General features: G+C 41.1%; 1 protein-coding gene across 1 annotated transcript in view; it reads left to right on the forward strand.

Annotated features, from left to right (window-relative positions):
* LOC109999021 (melatonin receptor type 1B-like) overlaps nt 1-23,669 on the forward strand; it is a 41,345-nt gene extending 17,676 nt beyond the window's left edge. Inside the window, exons 2-3 of the mRNA XM_029281196.2 lie at nt 19,912-20,030; nt 22,717-23,669. Of these exons, the coding sequence (XP_029137029.1) occupies nt 19,912-20,030; nt 22,717-23,466 (869 nt within the window). The 3' untranslated portion in view covers nt 23,467-23,669. The remainder of the gene's footprint in view (nt 1-19,911; nt 20,031-22,716) is intronic.
* Nucleotides 23,670-24,324: the final 655 nt, after the last annotated feature.

The following is a 24,324-nucleotide window of genomic DNA, read 5'->3' on the forward strand; positions in this document are numbered from 1 at the left end:
ATACAGTACTATGTGCAGTAGTGACCAGATGTAAACAGAACTATATGCAGTAAACGAGAAATAAATATATATATACAGTACTATGTGCAGTAGTGACCAGATGTAAACAGAACTATATGCAGTAAACGAGAAATAAATATGTATATACAGAGCTATGTGTAAGTAGGCAAATACTAAATGATAAGTTATTAAGGTGCATGGTGAATAATGGAACAACAGAACTAATATATACAATATAACTGTAAGGTAAAAATTAGATAAATAAAGTGACCGTAGTGCAATGATGGATAAGAAACAACAGGAATAAAGTTAGCAGAACTGTATTAGCTATATTATAACTGAGTACAGCATGATCCTAAATCAGTGCCCTCCTGACAAAGGAGTTTCTGTTGGTGTTCCTCCGTACCAGGTACCTTATAGAAAGAAGCTTGCATAGATAAATCATCAGGCAAACTAGCAGAAGGCGTAGTCACTAGGGCAAAATGAAACCAATGATGATGTTTTACTCATGTATATGTAATATACCTACACACTGTGAAAGTATAAATATGCTCTGCAGCCGGGACTGCCCAGGGAATCTTTGATGCACTTGTTGTGACTGATGTTACTTTTGTAGCTGATTACCCCTTTTGCAAAAGAACTCTTTACTATATGCAATAAAATACACAAAGACAAAATACTTTAACTTGAGATCTTTTATTACCAACAGAAAAATCCACAACACTCCTCCTCAGCTTCATACAGAGGAGTGATGGAGCTCCTCGTGTCTCTCTGTCTCCTCCTCAGCTTCATACAGAGGAGTGATGGAGCTCCTCGTGTCTCTCTGTCTCCTCCTCAGCTTCTTGCAGAGGAGTGATGGAGCTCCTCGTGTCTCTCTGTCTCCTCCTCAGCTTCATACAGAGGAGTGATGGAGCTCCTCGTGTCTCTCTGTCTCCTCCTCAGCTTCATACAGAGGAGTGATGGAGCTCCTCGTGCCTCTCTGTCTCCTCCTCAGCTTCATACAGAGGAGTGATGGAGCTCCTCGTGTCTCTCTGTCTCCTCCTCAGCTTCATACAGAGGAGTGATGGAGCTCCTCGTGCCTCTCTGTCTCCTCCTCAGCTTCATACAGAGGAGTGATGGAGCTCCTCGTGTCTCTCTGTCTCCTCCTCAGCTTCATACAGAGGAGTGATGGAGCTCCTCGTGTCTCTCTGTCTCCTCCTCAGCTTCATACAGAGGAGTGATGGAGCTCCTCGTGTCTCTCTGTCTCCTCCTCAGCTTCTTGCAGAGGAGTGATGGAGCTCCTCGTGCCTCTCTGTCTCCTCCTCAGCTCCTTACAGAGGAGTGATGGAGCTCCTCCACAGAGACTCCTCATCATGTTTATGTCTGTGTCAGAGGTTTTCTCCTCTGAGCTCCTGTTCAAACTGTCATAAAGGTTTTCACTCACCAAGCTGGAAACACACCTGTGAGGGAAACTGTGTGTGTGTGAGTCCTCTCTGGTTAATGATGACTGATAAATGTTTTTATTGGTGACATCAGGAGGCAGAGCTGCTCTGTAAAACACACTGACCTTGGTCTGCTCTCTGTCTGCATATTGTGGACTGAATGTTAAACGCACTCTGATTGGTAGTAGCGAAAAAAAGGTTTTAAAGGAATGAACCTTGTACACCCTTTGAGTGGCTGCAACAAATAAGTCTTTTTTATTATTGATTAATCTGCCCCATTTTGGATTAATCTATTAAGCGTTCATTCTTTTAGAAGTAAAAAAAGCTGTGATATCCTCATTAACGTTTCCCTGAGAAAATGTTCAGACTAGACCTGCTGCTTTTGAAGTGTCTCGAGGAAAAAGATTGATTAATTGATTGTTATGTCTTCAAAGTGCTTCTTCTGTCAACAGAGACTTTTCAGCACCAGAAAATCATTAAAATGTTTAGTGAAGAGTTTTTGTCGTGTGTCTGAGAGAGACTGAAAGAGAGGTGACCTTGTGTCTGTAGCAGAGGATGTTCACATATGCTTGAGAAAAACCAGCCTCACCATTACATATTGATTTAATTGAAAAGGAATGCCTAGATTGAACGTTTTTCTTTGTCCTGTGACCTCATGTATAAAAGACTGCAGCTTTTATACTGAAGAATGGCGTACTCAGAAAATGTTAAAAAGTTCTTACGCACAAAACCATGCATACACCTGTTCCTGCGCACCTTTCCTTTATACATCCCAATGAATGTGAAATTGAGAGCAGCTGCACGTGCCTCTTGGTTGTATGGTTGATGGTTGTCATGTACTACTGATATTATGTTTAGTTTAATTCATCATATCTATAGTAAAGGTGATATTGTTTATATTTCCTTTTAGTTGGATCATTCTTTCAGTCCAAATTGTATAGACAAAGAACTACGTTCCCCACAATCATAGAGTGTCACAGTGACGTCTGATTGGTTGAGCTTGATGTTACCATGGCAATGTTTCCCGCCCCTTTGCTCCGTATACAAACAGATAAGTTTTGCTAGCAGGCTAGCTAGTTATTTAGCTAACATGAAATGTAATAATAACTTTGTCATGGTGCAGTGAAAGTAGTTTAAATTTTCCACCACACAAACTATAAGATAGTATAAACACTATAACAACGACAAAAGTTACTTTTAAGAAGAAACAATATAAATCGCAATGGATTGTGGGATGGGTTTGACTCTGGATGGAAGTTATGTACACAGCCGTTTTGGTGCTAAATTAAATGTACTATAATCAGGTTTATCGGTTAGCTGACTTTGTTCCAGGCGCCTATCTCTTGATATAAGGATTTTGTGAAAAATCAAGGGAGGTTTTGAATAGGTAAATTTACTTTACTTAAAAAGTGGGCGGTCACTGTTGAGCTCTATATGAATTGGCTTCATTTTTTTTCCACCAGAGGTTGCTGCTTGGCCCCAATGTGATATATCTTTTTAATCCTGATAACTTTTATTTACCTGGAATATATTATCCTACTGAGGAACAGAATCCGCTTTCCTTAAGAGTCCATGATCTCGATGACTAACAGTTGATCTCCTGGTTTATTTTTTTAGCAAAGTTTGTGACCATCACATAAACTTAAGTCTTTCATTTCTCCAACATGAAGTTCAAACTTTTATTTCTATTCAGAACAGCGTTTTGATAAAGGTCAGCACAGAGAACAACAGGAGCACAGAGGGACAGAGGTAAAGTTCACCTGGGTCACACCTGTCTCAGCAGAGACCTCACAGGAGCTGTCACCTGAAATATCTTTATTTACTGAGATACAAAGAACTTTAGTTAAACAAAAAGAGAGAGAGCAGAGGGAGAGACTGCCTGCACCATATGAATTTAACCATCATGAATGCAGGTAACATGTTTGATACACCTGGGTTCTCCTCTCATTAATGACTATGCAAATTAATACAAATATGCCACATGCTCTAACCTATGGGCCAAATTACGATGTAAATGGAATGAAAGAAGAGGGAATTCACTAATCATGCTGTCTCAACTTAACTTTCAGTCAACCTTATGAAAAGCTAAGAGCGGGTTTTAAGTCTCTTGACTAACAGCTAAATCACGCCCACCGGTCAATCAGGTCAGCTACACGCCTAACGCACATCGTTCATGAAATCGAAAAGAATGCATTCTAAAAAAAAAATCACCTGGGTACAGTTTGTGCCCATGAGGACTGTAACTAATCACACCTTTTTTGTTGTTTGTACCAGGCTGTAAACATGTTAATTTCTGCTGTGAAAACAGACTTTTTTGGCTGTGGTGTGTATGTGACTTCTGGTGCTTCTGCAGCCAACGAACTGCAGGATTTTGCATTTCCGCATCTGCTTAATTTTTTCAACAATGGAGGTTGCAGCTCTGCAATGTAATCCATGAGTTGCTTTGCATTGACCACTTGTTGTTGAATGTGGGTGTGTAGAGGGGTAGAACATGAGACTGTTATACATGCACACCTTTCTGGGTGGATCGTGGTTTATCGTGGGGACAAGGTTCATATGTTGTTTCTCACAGCACATACTCTGAAAGACGACACTCTGTCAGACAAATGACCTTAATACAGGTGGCTGATGACACTACACTGTTTTCAAAGGATATAGACTAAATTACAGTTGCCAATAAACTCATTCAAACATTTTCTGCTGCCTCAGGATTCAGTTTAATTATAAGTAAACGTGAGCTCAACATACAGTCTCAGTTGAAATAACTGTAAAATCCCAAGTAAAATATTTAATTATGACAATAAAAATAAATGAAGATGATTGTTGATGTTTGAACTTTAACCCAATCATTGATGAAGTTAAAGAAAGCTTCGATCTGTGGCTTAAGAGAGATCTGACTTTAAGCAGAAGGTATCTACAGACTTGCCATCAATGTTGATTCCTCTGTGTGTAAAAGTATTGAAAGGATTCTTTATACATTTTTATGGAAAAACAAAACTCCCCTTATAAAGAATATTGTGATAATGAATGCTATTGACTCTTGGGATCTGAAGAATTTCACAACTTTAAACAACACTTTTAAAGTCAAACTGGATAAGTACATTTCTAATTAACCCATGGGATCAACCTGGAACTTTATTTCAAAATCTTTGGTGCTTAAATGTAGCCTATTGAAAAATGACCAATTAAATTAGCTCCACAAACAAATGCTCTTAGCTTGGTCAATTACTGTTTCTCTCTTCACAAATACCTTCAGCCTGGCTCACACTGCGGGATAATCTGGCTGATTTGAGCTCCGATTCTTCCTTCCCGACAATTGCAGGGTCGCTCCCGACTCAAGGCAGCTCTGAACCGATTATCTGCTCAGATTATCTTGTAGTGCGAGTGGCATAAAGTTCCAATCTTAACGTCCCCGATCTGCTCTGCGACCGTCGGGGAAGCACCGATTTATTTATGTTTGATATTTAGGATCTAAAATCTTCACGATTACGCCATGAAAACATCTGGTGGAAGTCACGCACGACTATGATATACTCAATTCTCTCTGCAAAACTCACAAACCGTAAAGTCCTCGTCTGCTGCGAGTCCATACAGGCCGGTGTTTCTTTTTTATTTAGGTTTCAGTACACAGGACGGCACACATCATCAGTGCAGCACTTTTCTGAAACTGGTATCCATATAGCTACGATTGCATCAACTTTCTATATCCTACAACAAGTTTCACTTCCTTCTCTTTCACCAACCGCTGTCCGTTGGAGTTTTACAAATTAAACTTTATTAACAATTGTCAACGCTCAATTGGGTCGTACAGTGTGAGATCCTATTGTAAATCTCAAGGTTTGGTCGGGCGTTGTAAACGATTCAGTCGTACAGTGTGAGCTGACATGCCACCCCGACTTTTAAACAATGGGTAGAAAAATTGCACAATGTGAGCCAGGCTTTATCTGAACCCACTGTGATATCTTGTTCAAGAAAAAACAGAATAATTCCAAATTGGTTTGAAAAAAATATTTTGTTTATTCTTTGCAAAACCTAAAAACTTTCTGCAACACAGAACTAAATAATACCATATTTTCAATCTTTTCATAATATTGGTGAAATTTCTCATCCATAAAAGTTCATTTTCCAGCAGAAAACCTTTTCAGTTTCAACAATTCACAGTAATATTCCATATTAATAAGTTTTCTCTTTTTTTTTACTCTCTTCTTGTTTTTTGTTAATTTTGAACATGTAGAAATATGTGGGTGACAAAAACATTTTAGCCCTCTTACTGGTGTCTGATAAGAAAAAAATTAAACAATCTAAAAACCCCAAAATATCTAAAATGTGTAACGGGTTTCATTGTATTAACTGCTGATCCTTGTTTTTTTTTTTTTTTACTCCTCTTTAAGTTTTACTTAATGGTATTCTTTGTCAACCTCTGGTATGTATGTGTGTTCATAAATGTACCGATATAACATCGATTACAATAAAGTAAAAAAGGAAACTGAGCACTGACAGCGGTCATCAGAGTACGAGGGGTGGAGCTTATGGCTTCATAACCAAACTGAATAACTTCTAATGAACAGAAACTGACAGGATATTACAAACAGATGTCAAAAACATTAAACTTTAGATTGATGAAACAAGATTGATTAAAAGTCCTATAGTCCTTCTATTTTTCAACTCTTTGTGACGATATAAAGGACAGATATACTTATTTTATTAAAGGGATACGTCACCCATAGAAACATGAATCTGTATTGACATTGGGTCATATATGTAGTAGAAATGTGAAATAAATTTAGAAGTTGGTGCCTTCTTGACCGAGAAAAGGCAGAAAGTGTCTTTTTGGGTCATGTGGATGAAAAACTCCCAGAATGCACAGCACCGCAGGCCACTCCCGCTGAAGCTAGGTTGCTCTATTTAAAGACATTTCATGGCGGACGTTAAAAGTTTTGATTCTGGGAGTGAGTTCCCACCCAACTGATCTGTGATTGGTCTGTAGCTTCAGTGGTGGAAAATATGAGGAACGAGCATTGTAGTTTCACCCCGCTAATCGCAACAGCTGGCGATGATGCAAAATGACGATTTTTGCATCACTGGAAGCTCCTTTTCAGACTTAGAAATACAAAGATTTCCCATCTCAGGGGAAAATGAGGGCGGGATGCATGACCATTCAAAAATACTACCAGGTTTCTAATGATACAAAGCTTAATGCAAATGGGTGAAGTATCCCTTTTAAGGAGGTGAATAAATGTTGGCCAGTAGCCCTGTGAGATGGGTATGAGAATTAATCATATAATTAAAAAGCAAATATGATGACCAGATGTTTTTATTCATTTTCATTCTTTTATTTTGATGACACATTCATATTTGAGGGGCAGTGAGGGAACCAGAGCCCATAGGTCGAGATCAGGGGAGTATGGAGGTGAAGGACCTGCTGTGACTGGTTGAAATAGGGGACGGTGATGGTGGCTCAGGTGAACCTGGACGAGATGCTGTGTTTAGTTGGTGTGGCGTGCGTTGTTGGGGGGGAAGTGAACTTGTTTTGGTCTTAAGGGGAATTTGTTGGTGGTTTCGGCCATCTTGATCAGCTGGTTAAAAGACGGGAGAGAGCTATTTCCTGGAGCGTCTCGCCTGAGCGCCCAGCCGGTTTGTTTCTGATTCCTGCCTTTCTGCTCGCCAACCACCAGGAGTGACGGGGAGTGCGTCAAATTAGAGGTAATCTTGGCCCAACGGGTTTTGATGACCTTGTCACCGACTCTTGGTTCTTCACGAGGGGGTGGGGTGAGGATGTAGCCTTTCACAGCGTCTTCTTTCAGAACGGTGTGCCGGCGGTGTGTGTTCCACTGCGTTGAAGAACATCGATTCACGTCGGTCTCACCCTTGCTGAGCGAGGTGGGAGGCTGCTTAGGTGATGACGTCATGGCATCCCCAAGGTGAGGCACGGTTGACACGTCGTCCTCCTGCAGGCCTGTTTGCTGCTCATTGTAGAAAAGTGGCTCTTCTTCCTCTGTGTCGTCTTCATTTTCGCCAATTAAATTTCTGTATGTGGGCTCATTCCTCCACACATGTGCACGCTTGTACTCTCTCTCCATCTTGTTCCGGATGTGCATATCCTCCTTCAGCTTGATGTTCATCTTAACTTGATTACCACGATCACTTGCACGCTTTTGCTGAAGTTCAAGCCTGAACTTCTGATCATGCTCAGGATTCTGTATTTCATAATCGGGAACAAACATTCTCTGTTTCTTCCTCTCGGCCTTAGGATTAGTAGGCAGCCGCGGGATCTTCTGGTTGGTCTGCTCGAGCTCGCCCTGGATGTAGAATCTTCTTAGTTTGAGCACTCTGCTTCTCAGTGCACCTGGATCATCGATGACGTCAATGCATGTCTTCAGGTCATCCTTTAAACGCATCTCATAGGTCCGCCGTTTGTCCACTTCTTCCTTCATCTTCTTGGTGTATCCCTGGCTCTCCTTAAGTTTCCCCTCCATCTGTGTGATAGTTTCTTGCAGGACGGCATTTGCTCTGACCTTCTCTTGAAGCACAGGTTTCGTCTTCACCAGCTCGTCCTCTTTCTCTCTGACTCTGTCTCGCAGATGTTTGCACTCTGCCTTGACTTTGAGTAACTGAGAGTTTAAAAGTCTGTATTCTTTCCTCTCTTTCTCCAGAGCATCTTTCTCTTTTTGAAGCTGTCCGATCTCTCGTCTTTTCTCTTCGTCACTTTTCTTGAAATCTGACAACTTATTGTTGAGCCCCCTGTTCTCTTTCTCCACATCATCCATGTCCATCTTCAGGACTGTATACATTGTCTGCAGCTGTGTGTGATGAAGCTGTAGATCTGTTAAATTCTTATACAGACCTTCTTTGGCTGGTCCAAACGCACTGTACAGGTGGTCTGTTGCAGGTGCCCAGTGGACTGCAAGCCCCTGTTCAGACCAAGAGGAGAATTCTGTGGACATTTTTGTTAAATGTTTTCAAACCTGAAAAGTCGACCTTCAAACAGCTGCAGATGATTCAAATCAGATTCAGGTTTATGAGACTGTGAACTTCAGTACTCCACCCACAGGCAGATCAGCATTCTAAGGTAAACAACATTTAAAAAACAACAAACACATGTTAGGAACTCAAATAACAACAATAAATAATTAAGGCCTTGTGTCCAACTCGTTTTTTTCTGAGCGTCATCGCCTTTTTTCAATTGTTTCCAATGAGTAGAGCGTTCGCAGCAGCAGGCAGCCGCACTTTTTTGGGGGACTCTCTGAGCATGCTTTTGAAGAAAAAAATAATACTTAATTGAGATTTTCAGATGAAATTTAAATACACATTTAACCCTCGATAATAAATCACGGGCAACTTGTTCAGACTGTGGGAGAGTTCCACACTGTGGGTATAATACTGCAAAGATTCACTAATAGGCCACTTAGCTTTTCTAACCTTTTTGTGCCCCTTAATCAATCATGCAAGCTTTTTTTTTTTACTTAGAATTATAACAAACCAAAAATATTCAGTAGAACATTACTTATTTATAAATGTCACATTTTTGCTCCCATTAAACCAGAATGATAAACAATAACTCCACAAATTTAGATACACACACAAAAAATGGTGATAAGGTGAACAAAATGAAAGAATATATAGACATGACATAGACATGACAACTAAAGCGAGAACAAACAAACAAAGACAAAAAATAAAAATAGATACAAAATAGCAAATAAAAATAAATAAAAAGATATACACAAAAAATGTACATACCAGTAGTTGTTACATAATGTATTTATTTATTAAAAAGCAGATCGAACTTACAGGTTGGAAAGGAGCTCAACAGGGTGGAAACCAACAATGGCTCAATGTGTTTTGAAAATAATTTCAATAACTGAGAACATTAAAAGCATTTTTTGCACAAGATAAAAAGCATTAATTTCATTTAAAAATGTTTAACGTCAAAGAGGCCCAGGAGAGTGTGTGCATGTGTGTGTCCTCCCCTTCTCCTTCCTTGTTCTTGACTGTCACCATCCATCAGCAGCGAGTTTCGTCATCCCAGCTCGTCCTGCCAGCTGAGGTGTTGAAGGATTGAAGGAGAGATTCTTCTCCCAACAACTGGCCCCCATTTCAGAAGCGGCTCCCTCTGAACAGGGGAGGAAGAGGTAGGGAGAGGAGGGGAGGCTTTAATACAGAATGTGAAAGCAGAGGGAACAAAGGGAAGGGGGAGACAGATGAGATGATGGAATAGGGGATGAATGTCAGGTAATCAGGGGAAAAGGGGAGAAGGTGATTTATAACAGTGAAGGAGGGGGGGTTTGAAGGTTACCGTAGGTCACAGTGACTTTTATGAGCGGTAGGGGGCAGTCTGTGTACTTCAGACCTGTGTGTGTGTGTGTGCTTGCGTGTGTGTGTGTGTGTGTGTATGTGTGTGCGTGCGTGTGCATGTGTGCATGTGTGCAGCCTCTGGGGATTTTAATAGCTCCACGCTCTCTGATGAATGACTTCAATTAAACCTCCCTGGCATTGGGGGGGGGGGGGGGCTACATTCAGCCACTGTGCCCCCCCCCCCTCCCTCTGAAAAAGCAGAGGCAACATCAAAACTCAAATCAGCAGAAGAAGAAGAAGAAGAGAGGCTGGCTAACCGTTTTGCTTGTGGAGCTTGTTGAGTAGTGTTGGTAATCAATATGCACTATAGTAAGCATTCAACCCGCGTCTTATAGTCTATGAGTCTGTGTTAACCTATGTGACAGAAATCTCTGCATTTTGTTATTTTTGACCTTTTTATAAACAAAATTGCAATTTTCCTTGAGTAAATAAAACCCCAATTAAATCTGGAAATCTTTGCTCCTTTGCTTTGACTTCCTACAAAATAATAAATTGTTTTCTTTCACATTCGTTTCAGCACATTAAATTGAGTTATTATGGTATTTTGTTCCTTTAAATCAAATCACAGGTTTAGGTCACAGATCATTTGGATCATTTGATCATATCAGGAAATTCAGAAATAATACAAATACATTTGCTAGTAGTACCCAAACCCCCCCCTCTTATGTAAAAACTGGCACATTGGTAAGTTGTGACACTGGAAGAAATTCTGTTTTTTTGCACTTCTGCATTGGCCTCATTATAATTCACTTAATGTTGTGAGTTTATACATTTATTTATCCACACAGAGTGAAAGTGATGTTCTCTGAGACAGTTCCAGTTTATCTCTGAAGTTCACGTCTCTGTGAGCTGCTGACGGCCAAATTCCACCAGATGCGTTCCATTATCTTGCGCTGTAGTGAGTTAATCTTTAAAATACCGCCAGAATTCCTTTTGTCTCGGACGAGGGTGCACTGAGCCTTAACGGACCTTCCACACATCTATTGTGGAAGTTCTGAGTGAGAGGTTTCCCTGAGATCAACCCATTCACTCAGCGGACACGTCAATGATATCACCACTGATGTCACAGCATCAATTTTATATAAAACGTTACACAATATAACCTGAAAACTTTATAAGCAGCAGGCTGTGCTCTCTGAGCATCACAAATATTTAACGTGATTTCTCAGTGATTTTTAGAGGTAAAAGTGCTGAACAGCTTCTGATCCTCACACAATGATGATGGTATTATTCAACCAGGTGTAAAGATAAAGATGGCCATGCACAGTGAACAATGTGTGCACTTTGATTATGATATTATTAAACTAACTGAAAGGAAAAAGATTGCTATGCACAGTGAAGACAGATGGTTGAATATGGAGCCAGAGCATCGTGCAGCTACATTATTAATGCTCGCCCTGTGGGAGTGTTGGCTCCTTTCAGGGGGAAGATGATTACATGTGTCGTCCACTTGATGCGTCTCTAATGAGAAAATGAATATCTGCTCTGAATTTTATCTAGTGCCTTTATATTTTACCTGTAAATTTGGATTCATGTTTGTGTTTTTCAAAAGATCTAATCGTGTTTTTAAAGCAGATCTGTTGCACTGAGCAGTGTGTAAAACATTAGATTTATGTGAAACAATGTAGAGGATGTGTCAAAGTTTTTCTTCTTCAGTTTCTCTTCTTTTTAAATGTCAATATGACAATAACTAATCCGACCTTTTTTGTTGTACCAGACTATAAACATGTTAATTTGCCTTTCATGTGTATGTGACTTCAAAACTGCCCATCAGAAACCAATGGGTGATGTCATGTAGACTATAGCCATATTGTATACAGATTATGGAGTGGACAGAAAGGACAGAGGACCATGTGTGTCCATATGAGCAGTGTTGCCAGATCGAAAATACAGCAATATTGTACTGCAGCTTTAAAAATTATTGTATTTTACTAAAAACTATCGTACATATTAAAAAAAACAGACGGGGCCTAAATACCACACTGAATGGCAAAACTATGCCCTGCATACCACATTAATTTAAATAAACAAAGAAAAAACTTTGAAGTGTAAATTGTTTGCAAACTGCTCTGCCTCCAGCCGCTGTGTAGCTGAGTTAGTTAGCATCTTAAGTTGTTGTGACGTGTGTTTATCTAAAGTCTGCCATAATGAACCACAGGCGTTAGCAGGGCATCAGGTGATGATCTGATTGGCAGTTAGAGCCTGGCAGCAGAACGGCGGGCGTGCCGGTAAGGTGCTGAATGGTGCATATGATGGCTGCCTCAGTCATGCTGATTGGTTGCTCTCAAATCACATACAGTGTTTTGTTATGGGGACATTGAAATTGCCAAATTATCATACATTTAGCCTTTTCTGCAATTATTGATCGTACAGAAGGCAAAATTATGGTACAAATATGATAGTTATCGTTCATCTGGCAACACTGCATTTGAGTGATTTAAAGAGCTCACATCAGTTTTACAGATACAGTATGGCAGTGAAGACATAATAGGGCTGACCTCTCTCAGGGACTGAGCTGACGAAGAACTTTTTCTCTCAGTTCTGAAACGGAAGATTGATATCAGGAGGTGCACAGTCTCTGTTTCCTCCTGTGACCGGCTGAAAACTGAACCTGAGCATACACCACATTTTAGATGCATTAAGGAAGAACAGAAGCGGATGTGTGCAGCTTTCCTGCTCATCAGAGCTGTTGGGTAAATGTCCTCACATAGTCAGACAGGTCAGACCTCTGGATACAGTCCAGGATCCTCTCCACCTGCCTGACCCACAGAAAAGAGTGAAAAAAAAACTGTTCTGTCCCAGAAAACTGAAAGAAAAACTGTGAAAGTAGAACCAAACATGGTGACTCTTGAGACAGAGAGCAGACCTGTCTGGATGGTTCATAGTTAATCAGGAGGTCACTAAACCATTAAGCGCTTTATAAACCAGCAGCAGGATTTTAAGATCTATTCTCTGACTGACTGGGATCAGCTGCATTTGTCTGACTGATTTTTTTAGGCAGACCTGTAAAGACACTGTTACAGTAATCAAGACGACTGAAGATAAAGGCATGGACAAGTTTTTCCACGTCCTGCTGGGATATAAGTCCTCTAATTCTTGATATATTCTTCAAGTGATGGTAGGATTACTTTGTAATTGACTTAATGTGGCTTTTAAAATATCATGACCTGGTCTTGCACTTACAGATTATGTGTACTTATGCAGAACAATAAAGATTTGGTCAGTAAAGTCTTTGAAGATTGAGGCGTCGTTTTCAACTTTGATTGAACAGAAGTTTACACCCAGTCAAGGGCAGCATGACTTATCTGTACACTTTGCTTTTCTCAAAATGACTTCAATACTCTGATGAAAAACTCATCAACCTCATTACACACAACCAATGTAGACATTTTTCCCGTATGCCATAAGAACATTCAAACACATAAAAACAAGACATCAAAATGAGTCGAATCAGTTTTTAACACAGACTTTAGATTTAAAAATTATAAATAAAAGATATCCAATGTGATTAACATATCCAGTGTGCAAACAACAATAAGTAGGGATGTAAAGATTAATCGTGAGGCAGTTAAAAATTGATTCAAAGGAGTAAAGGTTCACATCAGTACTCTGAAAAAAGAATCACAATAACATCATGAGCGTCAGCAGCTTTAGAGCAGTGGGGGTTGGCAGCTGCAGAACAAGATTTTGAAATCGAGGACGCACCACCGTTTTTTAAATCGGAGGTGTGGAAGCATTTTGGCTTCCCCAAGACAGAAAAGGAAAGAAGTGAGAAGATAACAGACAAGACAAAAACTGTGTGCAAATATTGCAAGAAGACAGGGAACGACACAAATAGCACAAACAACATGATGCAGCATTTAGTCGACACCAAGGCCAAACTCCACTGATCAGTGGGTTTGCAGCCCCGCTCGCCCAAACGATTGCAAGAGCCAAAGAGATTACGAGGTGCCTTGGTATTTTCATGAAAAAATTAAAGGACTCTTTTTCAGTCATCTCATACTTTTTCTCCAGTCTCATTTTGTTAAATAAATCGTGTGAGGAGGGGCTGGGGCCGTCACTTTTGGTCCAGGTTCTGCGTCCTCTGCCGCTTGTATCAGTGGTGACTTTCTGAAGCGCAGAACTTCTCAGCCTTCCTCAACATAGTGATCTGCTCACTGGTAGCACACTTCCTCCAGCTGTTTCTGAAGGCGGTCAGCCCTCAACGTTTGGTACCCTTTGTCCTTTTGAAGCTCCTCCGTCTCCTTCTGCAGAGCATAATTGATCTCCTCCTGTCTTTCCAGTTTGGAGACGAGCTTGAGGCTGCTGCTGGTCTTTCCTTGGAGCTGTCTCTGCAAGACCTTCACCTCCTGCTCCAGGGACTCTTTCTCCTCTGTCAGTCTCTCTACCAGCATCAGGTCCTTGTTGGGTGACTCCAGGTGGTGATGCCTGACTAACTCCATTTCTCTCTGGAGGTTGTCAGCCATCGTTTTATGGTGCTGCCTTTTCTTTTTGGAGTCTCTCAACTCCTTCTGCAGCACCAGATTGGCCTCCTCCTGAGCTTTGAGTTGGGAGGCCGGCTCCAGTCTGCTGCTGGCCATTTCTTCAAACTGGTTCTTTAAACTATCAAGTTACTCTTGGTTAAACCTGTACACATTAAGGCGATGGTCTGCTTGGCGGTCTTGAGGTCCCTGCTGAAGCCAGCTTTCTTCTTGACCTTAATCTTTTCCAGCAGGGCGTCCTTTTCAGCTCTTACAGTTTCTTACAGCTTTGGGTCACTTTAGGCTGTCTCCTGGAGCTTCTCGTTTAGCGCTGAAATGACACCTATAAGCTCGTCTTTGGTTTTGAGGGAATAACCAGACATGTCCTGTTTTATGACGTTCAGTTGCTTCAGTTCTTCTTTGAGCATCCTGATCTCCTGATTGCATTGGAGTCTCTCTTCTCGCTCCACCCTCCACCTTTCTTCTGTCTCCTGGATCTTTGTCTCGCTAATGGCGTATCGCTCACCTTTCTCAGATTTTTCTCCTGTTTCAGAAGAACCTCCACTCCCTCCAGATCATTTCTGAGATCTGCAACTACCTTCCATTGGGCAGTGCGCGATCTCGTACATCCTGGTTCCAGTGGTGCTGTCCGTAGGCTTCCTCCCTCCTTCCTCCCTCCTTCGGGCGAAAGTTTGACCTTCTGGCTGAGAAGAAGCTGCTTATTGTTGTTTTGGTGGCGGTTCCTGCGGTTGGCTCCTTGCATGGGGTATTTAAACTCCTCAGGTCTCAGGTCTTTTACCAAGTGCAATTAATATGTTAAACAACAATGAGCTATTTGTTGCTCTTTTTGCACTTGCTGTGCACATATTTTGCTGTGTTGTCTGATTTTTTTTAAATTCATTTTGGTTCATGTTTTATGGCAGTGGTTCTCAAACTGTGGTACTGTGTCAAACCGGTGGTACGCGGGCTCCCTGTGGTGGTACGCAAAGAAATCTCCACAATATAAAAAAAAAACCTGTTCAGCATAAAACAACACTTTTTTTTGTCATACTCTTATCTTATCTGTCTTGTATCTATTGGGCTGTATTAATATCAAATGTGTTTTCCCCTCTAAATTAATCTAGTTTTTTCAACAAACAACTTTAATCTGCTCAATTTATGCTCGCGCACAGACATAAACAACAACAGGAGTAAATGGTAAATGGACTTGAGCTTATATAGCGCTTTTCTAGTCTTCCGACTACTCAAAGCGCTTTTACACCACATGTCACACCCACCCATTCACACCCTTTCACACACTGATGGTAGTGATTGCTATGTAGTATCATCCATCAGAAGTAACTAATCCATTCATACACCACCACTGAAGCAGTGGGAGCAATTCAGGGTTAAGTGTCTTGCCCAAGGACACAACAGACATGTTGCTCAGCTGGGGATCGAACCCACGACCTTCCGGTTGAGAGGCGACCAACTGAACCACAGCCGCCCTATGAGTAGACCTCACGTTTTGAAAAGTTCCACTCGATATTCCGTTATAGCTCAGTACTGAAACAACAGCAACATAATATCTGTTAAGCTTATCATTACATTGTAGGCCTACATTAACATAATATCTGTTAATGTAGGCCTACATTAACAGATATTCTGTCATTTATTGGAGTTCAGCACACAATCCGCAGCAGGCAGCTTTACATTAACATTTTTAAAACGGAGCCAGGAGAAGCTTCAGTTTTGATGTATGTACGGACAGTGGACCTTATCGCTCCCCCTCCCTCTATCTCTCTATCTCTCTCTCGCTCTGAAGCTGATGTGATTCTGCTCTCTTTTGCGGTCTTAACACTCCGCAGGAGTTGAGAGGGATTTTTTAAAAAAGGCAGTTTTGCTATGTTGAATGCAGAGATTTATAATGAAGCGGCTCTGGTTGCACAGAGCCTGCTGAGCGCGCACCTGCACTCTCTCTCTCTCCACTGCTCGCTCTCTCAGGCATGCAGCAATTTTATGAATAAATGAAAAATTAATTGAGAACAGGTTGGAAATATACTTAGGTATCGTGTTTGTGTGGGAAACACTGGAGACTAAATATTTCCAAACAGGTTGTTGGTATAAAGTTGTCATTTTTATTGTGCTGCACTTTTGTGTGTGCAAGTTCTAACACTAGCCCTTAGTCGACCTACAGTGTGGCTGCCAGCTGTCAATAATAAACAATATTCTTTTTATGAATATATTTGCCTCTTGTGTAAAATGTGTGTAGAAATAGGCCTACAGTGTATTTTAACATCGACCATAATGGTGGTACTTGGAGAGCCAAATATTTTCGGAGGTGGTACGCAGTCTAAAAAGTTTGAGAACCACTGTTTTATGGTGATGTTGTTCTTGTGTTTCTTGACTTCTGTGTGCTCCTGTTGCAATGCAAATTTCCCCTTGTGGGAAACAACTGGGACAAAAAAAAAAAAATCTGAATCTGAATCAGCTCTAACCTCCTCATCTCCCATCTCCTTCTCCATGACATCTCCCCAGCTCTGGGATTGTTCCATTGCTGTTCTAAGTTGAATCAGTGTCTTGATTGGTTTATTTATTTTTTTCCAACAATCTGTTTCCATGACATCAAAGTGTCATTCAAATCTTTGCCTGTTAATTAAAAGAAACAAAATGGTTGCCCAAGCATTTAACGTTCAACACAACCCAACAAGCTGAGGCGGGCCTTAAGCCTCCTGACAAACAGTTACAACACACACACACCTGTAAGTCAACTCAACTCACCCCTGATTTACAAATGTAAGGCGTGTCATGGATGAAATTCCGGCTGGAGAGATGTCATTTTTTGGGGGCAGCTGCCGGCAGAAATGGCTGTTTTGATAGAAAAGGTTGCCGGGCCCTGCCGTATGGGAACGCAATGCTTGGAGGAAAAAAATGCAATAAACAACACTTGTTTTTGTAATTATCAGTATACTTTGACTTAATATCATGATGAAAGGACAGAAAGTGTGCCCAAATCTGATGTTTTTGTTTTTTTAGAGGACGTCTGAAGAGAGAGAGAAACTTCATCATGAACACACCTGCAGCTTTAGAAGTGTTCTTAAAGTCAAAGAAAGAGACAACTAAGTCTGTGCCAGAGCCAGCGTCAGAACAAATCAGATGGGAGGTCATTGAGGCAACCGCGGGGGCAAAATGGCAAAGTGCCATTCATAACTCAAATCTGTGATATATATTCTTGACACTAGGAGTTTGCCATTGACAAAAACCCAGCCCTTCAAAACATGCTCCAAAGTTTACATTTCACACACGGCACTGTGCCACCCACAGCCTATAAGCCTCTCTTGGCACTGTGGCTCATTTGGGGGAGGGCATGGGCTGAATCTCCTGTGCAACCAATCGGGGATTGGTTCACAGTGGGTTTCAGGAAGATTAAAAAAACACAGAAGAAGTGACGAGGAATATTACACAAAACAGAAAACACGTACTGACCTTCAGGCTATGATTCTGCCCACCTACACCCCCCTCCCCCCTCCACATCCAGCTTGATGTGAAGATTTCAGGTCAGAGTACAGAGTCTCTCTGTGACACCTGAAACTAGATTAGAGATGAGAGATTACTGAGCTGTTTTCTATCTTTAGCTGCTTTTCATGTTCGGGGCGAGCGAGTGGTTCCTCATCAGTCTGATGATAGATGGAGGTCACATCGAGCAGGAGAGAGAGAGTCCTCTGAGCAGGTCACAGGACGGAGGAAAGTTCTGGAGGAGCATAAAGTGAAACCTGAAGGACAAAGATGGAGCTTTTAGCTGTACACCTGAGGACAGAGAGAGAGGAAGACTTCTGACCTTTAGAAAGAAACCATCATCATGTTTAATGTCTTAGCGAGCTTTAACAGGCAGTAGTGTCACCTGTGCAGGATTTCTGGGCCCAATAAAACATATCAAACAGCATGCACATCTAAAGCTATGAGAACTGGGTGCTGGACAAGAAATAGACAAGAAGAAGAGTGAGTCTGCACACCAGAAGCTGCTCCAATTCACATTTGATGAAATGTCATGGAGCATACTGTCTCCCCTGCTAAAATGTAGATTACATGGATAAATGTTGACGTCTAGGCCGAGAGGAAGGTGTACATTCCTCTAGCTCAAGAGTCTATGTTTAAATAGTTCTGTTCTCTAAAAGTATTTGGTTATCACAACATTAAAATGACTAAACTAATTAATGAATGAAACTTTTTTTTCAGTTTAAAGTAAAATAAAACTGAATGTTTACGGTGTATATTTCATTGAAATGTGCGCTTTGTTTGGACTTAAGAAGGGAAGTTTGGGATTTTTTTTTTCTTACTCACTTCAGGGCAGGTGAGGTTGATTACACTTGCAGTCAATCTGGTACTGATTACTGAGCTCGTCTCTGATTGGTCCAAGAGGACAGGTATCAGGGGATTTAATGTGTGTGAGAACAGCAGAAAGGTCAATGTGTGTCAGTTTTGAGAAGGCTGTGTGGAGGGCCGGTTTTCTCTGATTGCCCAACTTTTCTTGTTTTTGTCTGCAGAGGACGTTTGCTAAAGGAAAGAAGTGTTTTTACATGATGTTTTTGTGTATGTGGCCAGTCGGAATCAATTTCTCTTTCCACTGAGAAATCTGCAACCTGGTTGTTGCTTATTTTTTCCACTCACACTGTCTGCCATCCAGAACCACAACAAACACCACATGTGACATTTCTATGAAAAGATATAGGGCCTGAAACATCACGTGATGTTCCATTATTTCATTTTTATTGTAATTTCTCTCTTTGTCCTATTGACACGAGGTGTTAAAGTTTCATTAGAAATAAAGATCATCAGGGCCTGGATGTTCAAAAATGTAATCCAAATGAAAGACAGATTTATTCAGATCACTTTTGTCTGAGTTGTTCAAAGAAAAAACAGATAGGATCACCTTGGTCCAGGTACAGACATTTCATATTTCATAAGGATTCCTTAATCGGATCACAAGCTTTAAAGGAGATGGAACACATGTAGGATAAAGGACTACATATTGAGAAAAACAGACTATTACATTTTGAATTATTATACCCTAATAATTCTACTTAAGAAATGGTGTGAAATAAAATATTTCTATTGTGTATTTTATATTTTTATATTTGTTTAAATCAAATATTCGTTGTCGTATTTTCACCCAATAGAAACGTTTGAAAACAGGGTGACTGTTATTTCAGCCAATCAGAAGCCACCAACGGCAATTAGTCCTGCTCACCTGTTCAGATTTGTGGGTAAAATCTTATATTGCAAGCATTAATTAATTACCCCTTTTGGATATTACAGAGACTTCACAGTATACATACTTTGTCCACCGGAGGGCGCCAAAATCCACAGATGAATACAGTGTAATGAGCTCTGTGTGTGTGTGTGTGTGTGTGTGTGTGTGTGTGTGTGTGTGTGTGTGTGTGTGTGTGTGTGTGTGTGTGTGTGTGTGTGTGTGTGTGTGTGTGTGTGTGTGTGTGTGTGTGTGTGTGTGTGTGTGTGTGTGTGTGTGTGTGTGTGTGTGTGTGTGTGTGTGTGTGTGTGTGTGTGTGTGTTTCTTTTGGATCTGAGGTAGCTCAAGTGTGTCCATGCACACATGTCTAGCTGCTGCTGCACTCAGCATGTTTTAATGTCAATCCTCACATTTCTCCTCTTGTCTCCTCTCCTTGTGTCCTTCTTAGGGAACGTCTTTGTGGTGAGCTTGGCCTTCGCTGACCTGGTGGTCGCATTCTATCCCTACCCTTTGGTGTTGTACGCCATCTTCCACGACGGCTGGTCCCTGGGCGACACACAGTGCAAAGTGAGTTAGAAATGTAAAACCTGATGATGACTCTGTTTAAAAGATATTATAAGAATACTGGTTGTATGCAGTGATGTGAAAGTCACGTTTTAGAAGAAAGTCATACATTCAGATCAGATGAAGAAAACCTCAAAAAGCTAGAAACATTCAAATGTGTAAGAATCTCAGTAAGGATCCTTCTTTATAGAAAATGCAGATTTAAAGAGCAGACAGAATTAATAATCACGTTAAACAAACTAACTTATACTGCTTTATGTCTGACCTCAGCTTTACACTGATGTTAGAAATATCACTGTGTATTTCTTTATAGATTTAAATCTGCCTTTTGCTTCTTGTTTTCTCCCTCGGTGACAGAAACACAGTTCCTCATCTTGCAGGCGAAAAGGAAATCTTCACTGATTGACCTCCTGATTAGCTGCCGAGATAATTACTCATTGATTTGTTAATGTCTTCAGGGTTCAGAAACCTTTACCCTCCCTCTTCCTTATTTAGCTGCAGAGTAAGCTCCTCTTAAACTGAAGCTAATGATGCTAAAAGCTAGTCTATAATGGAAGCTGTTAAACACAGCAGCACTGAACTGCAGGCTGTTGTCAGAAAAAACAGCTCAATCCTTTTTAACCAATCAGGGAACATCCATTGTTCACTCTGGTCTGGGATACTAACTTCTAATTGGTTGCAGCATATCAATAATTCTTGACAATGGACACTTAGTAGTTGTAAGTAGTCTCTGAATCATGGTCCAACTATTCATTGGTCTGTATCTAAAGTGACTAATTATTGAAACAGGGATGCAGTTGAAGCCTCCATGTTTTATTAATGAAGCGTGCACACAAGCTCACATCTGATTTGAAATGTGAGTGACTTTCTTTAACCTGTTTGTAGAAAATGACAGCTCTGATGAGGAGAGAGAAACTAAAATGGGAAGAGAGCGTCGTCCTGCAGTACCTCTGAATGACCACATGAGGGATTCTGCAGGAAGTAACTGCCCCTCTATACGCAGTTATACAGGGGAACACATCAGCCTCATCTCACATCCTATTCACTGTTGAACTCTCTGCTCCAGACTGACCAAAGTAAACATGGCTGACCATTCAGATCCCTCGGTGCGTCCCATTTGACCTCGGAAGTAGGAATAATTCTGAGTTGCCAGTTGGATAACGTCATCAGGAACAACCCCTTAAGTCAGAACTCTGACTCTGAAACTTGGTGGTACTTCAGCCCAAGCTAAAAAGCCAACATGGCTGCTACGTACGTCAACTATAAAATTTAAGTTGTCTTGTTTTTAATATTTCAATCTATCACACCAATAGCATAGTGCAAGTTCTCTCTGTATAACATGTCTTGTTACTTTGTGTTGTTATCACCTGGTATTAGCTAACAAAATCACTGAACCTCAACTGTGGGACCTTTTGGATGTATAGAAAACAAATGTATCAATTTAAGATATTTAATGATCTTGTAGGTGTGTGTGGAGATTTAAAGTATGAAGGAAGTTACAGCGTTGTGCATCGTGCAACAATGTGCAGCGTGCCCCTCTTAAGGAGACTCATGGATCTTCTCTGCTGGTGGGATCATTTCAGGTGTAAAGTCCAAAAATACCAGCAACACACCCATTATTAATAATCAGAATTTAACGTTTTATGACACCGTTTGCCCAATCAAATGATTTTATGATCATATCATAGTAATCCATGTCACCACAACACACAAACTGTGGCTGAACTAGACGGCACACACAGGGCATGAATCCAGGTTGAGTCACAAGTTCAGAAAATCATGTCAGACTTAAATTCAAGTTTTCTCCCTCGGTGACAGAAACACAGTTCATCATCATGGAGACGAAAATGAAATCTTCACTGATTGACCTCCTTATTGGCTGCCAAGATAATTACTCATTGATTTGTTAATGTCTTCAGGGTTCAGAAACTTTTACCCTTTTCTTCCCTTTTTTTTAGCTGCAGAGTAAGCTCCTCTTAAATCAGAATCAGAATCAGAATCTGGGTTTATTGTCAAGTACATTTACACAAACAAGGAATTTGACTTGGTGTATTGGTGCTAAACAATTAACAAGGAAATAAAGCAGAACTAGCAACAACTTAAATAATACAGTATAAGAAGATATTACAATATATAAAATATAATTTAAAAATGTAAAATACAAAAATTTAAAAATTTAAAATTTAAAATTAAACTGAAGCTAATTACACTATAAGATAGTTTATAAGACTTGAGTTCAAATCCGGAACTGGAGCACTACAACACTGCCTTTAGCATGTCTGTTTTCAGGACTCTGAAGAGGTCAAAATGCTCCAGCAACACTTGTAGTAAGAAGATCAACTTTATTAACAATTTAGACCATTTAGACAATGAACAATTTAGTCTAAATTGTTAATAAAGTTGATCTTCTTACTACAAGTGTTGCTGGAGCATTTTGACCTCTTCTAAGCCTTTCACTCTTCATGCACCTTCTCAGTTGATGAAGTTTGTGCCAGAAAATCCTCTTTTTCTCCAAATGGACTCTGCAGGCCCTCTTGGGTTCAATAACTGCTGATAATGTGGAACACTTTGAGCATTATCCTTTAAATAATCCACTTCTTATTCTGTGGTTTCATTAATAACACACTGACCTGCCCCCCCCCCCCCCCGTCTTCCTCTCTCTGTCTCCCCCCTTCCCTTCCTCCACCAGGTGAGCGGCTTCCTGATGGGCCTCAGTGTCATTGGTTCCATCTTCAACATCACAGGCATCGCCATCAACCGCTACTGCTACATCTGCCACAGCTTCAGCTACGACAAGCTGTACAGCTACAGGAACACGCTGCTGCTGGTGGCGCTCATCTGGCTGCTCACCGTCGTCGCCATCGTGCCAAACTTCTTTGTGGGCTCGCTGCAGTATGACCCCCGCGTCTACTCCTGCACCTTTGCCCAGACCGTCAGCACCTCCTATACCATCACCGTGGTCGTCGTTCACTTTTTCGTGCCCATCGCCGTGGTAACCTTCTGCTACCTTCGGATCTGGATCTTGGTCATCCAGGTGCGGCGTCGGGTGAAGTCCGAGGTCCGCCCCCGCCTCAAGCCCAGCGACCTGAGGAACTTCATCACCATGTTCGTGGTGTTCGTGCTCTTCGCGATATGCTGGGCGCCCTTGAACTTCATCGGGCTCGCCGTGGCGATCAACCCGGACGCCGTGGCCCCGCTTATCCCCGAGTGGCTGTTTGTGGTCAGCTACTTCATGGCGTACTTCAACAGTTGCCTTAACGCCATCATCTACGGCCTGCTCAACCAGAACTTCCGCAGGGAGTACAAGCGGATCGTCATGTCCGTGTGGATGCCTCACCTGTTCTTCCAGGAGACGTCGAGGGGGGGCACCGAGGCCATGAAGAGCAAACCCTCCCGAGGACTGAACAACAACGAGCAGCTGAAGGGAGAGTCTCTTTGACTCTCTGTGTGTTTATCCTCCTTCTTCATCTTCCTCCTCTGACTGCTCACCTGAGGGGCAGAAGTCATGAACAGTCTGCAGAGCGAGTGAAGAGAGGAAGATAAATACACTTTGTGTTCTTTATTGAGTGCCATTCATTTAACTGAAGGCTCCTCAGTTCTACATTATAATCTGACTGTTTTATAAAGAGTATCTTAAATGTGTTTTTTTCTCTTTCTATGCCTCAAACTTTTCTCAGCTCGGTTTGCGCAGGTTGAACGTTAGATTAATTTTCCCCTGACAGAGTGAAGAGAAAAATGCCAACAGAACAAAATAAGCAATAGTCGGCTTCAGGGGATGAAAGTCTGTGAAAAAAGATTCCATGGAGCTGAAACACCTGAAGATGTGTTTGTCTGTTACTGAAGTTCACAGCAGCAGATGTAGACTCTGTTTGTGAAATGAGTCCTGACACTTCCTACACTGAATACTCCCAAAACTGTGAGAATCCTATACCATCAGATTGTTATTAAATGTACTGAGCACGTTCACCTACTACTCTGATATTTAACATGAGTTTCTGCAGCTCACAGTTTACATTCAGTGCCAACAGTGAGATCAAACACATGAAGCTGGAGTGACGCTGTGCAAGGTGATATACAGACGGAAAATTAGATGCAAGTTTTGATAAAGAAACGTAAAAAAAAAATCAGTTTGGATTAATTCATGCTTTCATTGAATGTGATCTGATGTGATGCAGAATGATCTGATATAAACATCCTGCTTGAAATCAGGTCACACTCTTTGATCTTTTCTCTTATGTTGTTTTTAAAACTTTTTATTTAAGTTGCACTTCTGTTCAGACTCCAAGGATAGTAAATG

This window comes from Labrus bergylta, chromosome 11 (assembly GCF_963930695.1).
Source record: "Labrus bergylta chromosome 11, fLabBer1.1, whole genome shotgun sequence".
Classification (NCBI taxonomy): domain Eukaryota; kingdom Metazoa; phylum Chordata; class Actinopteri; order Labriformes; family Labridae; genus Labrus; species Labrus bergylta.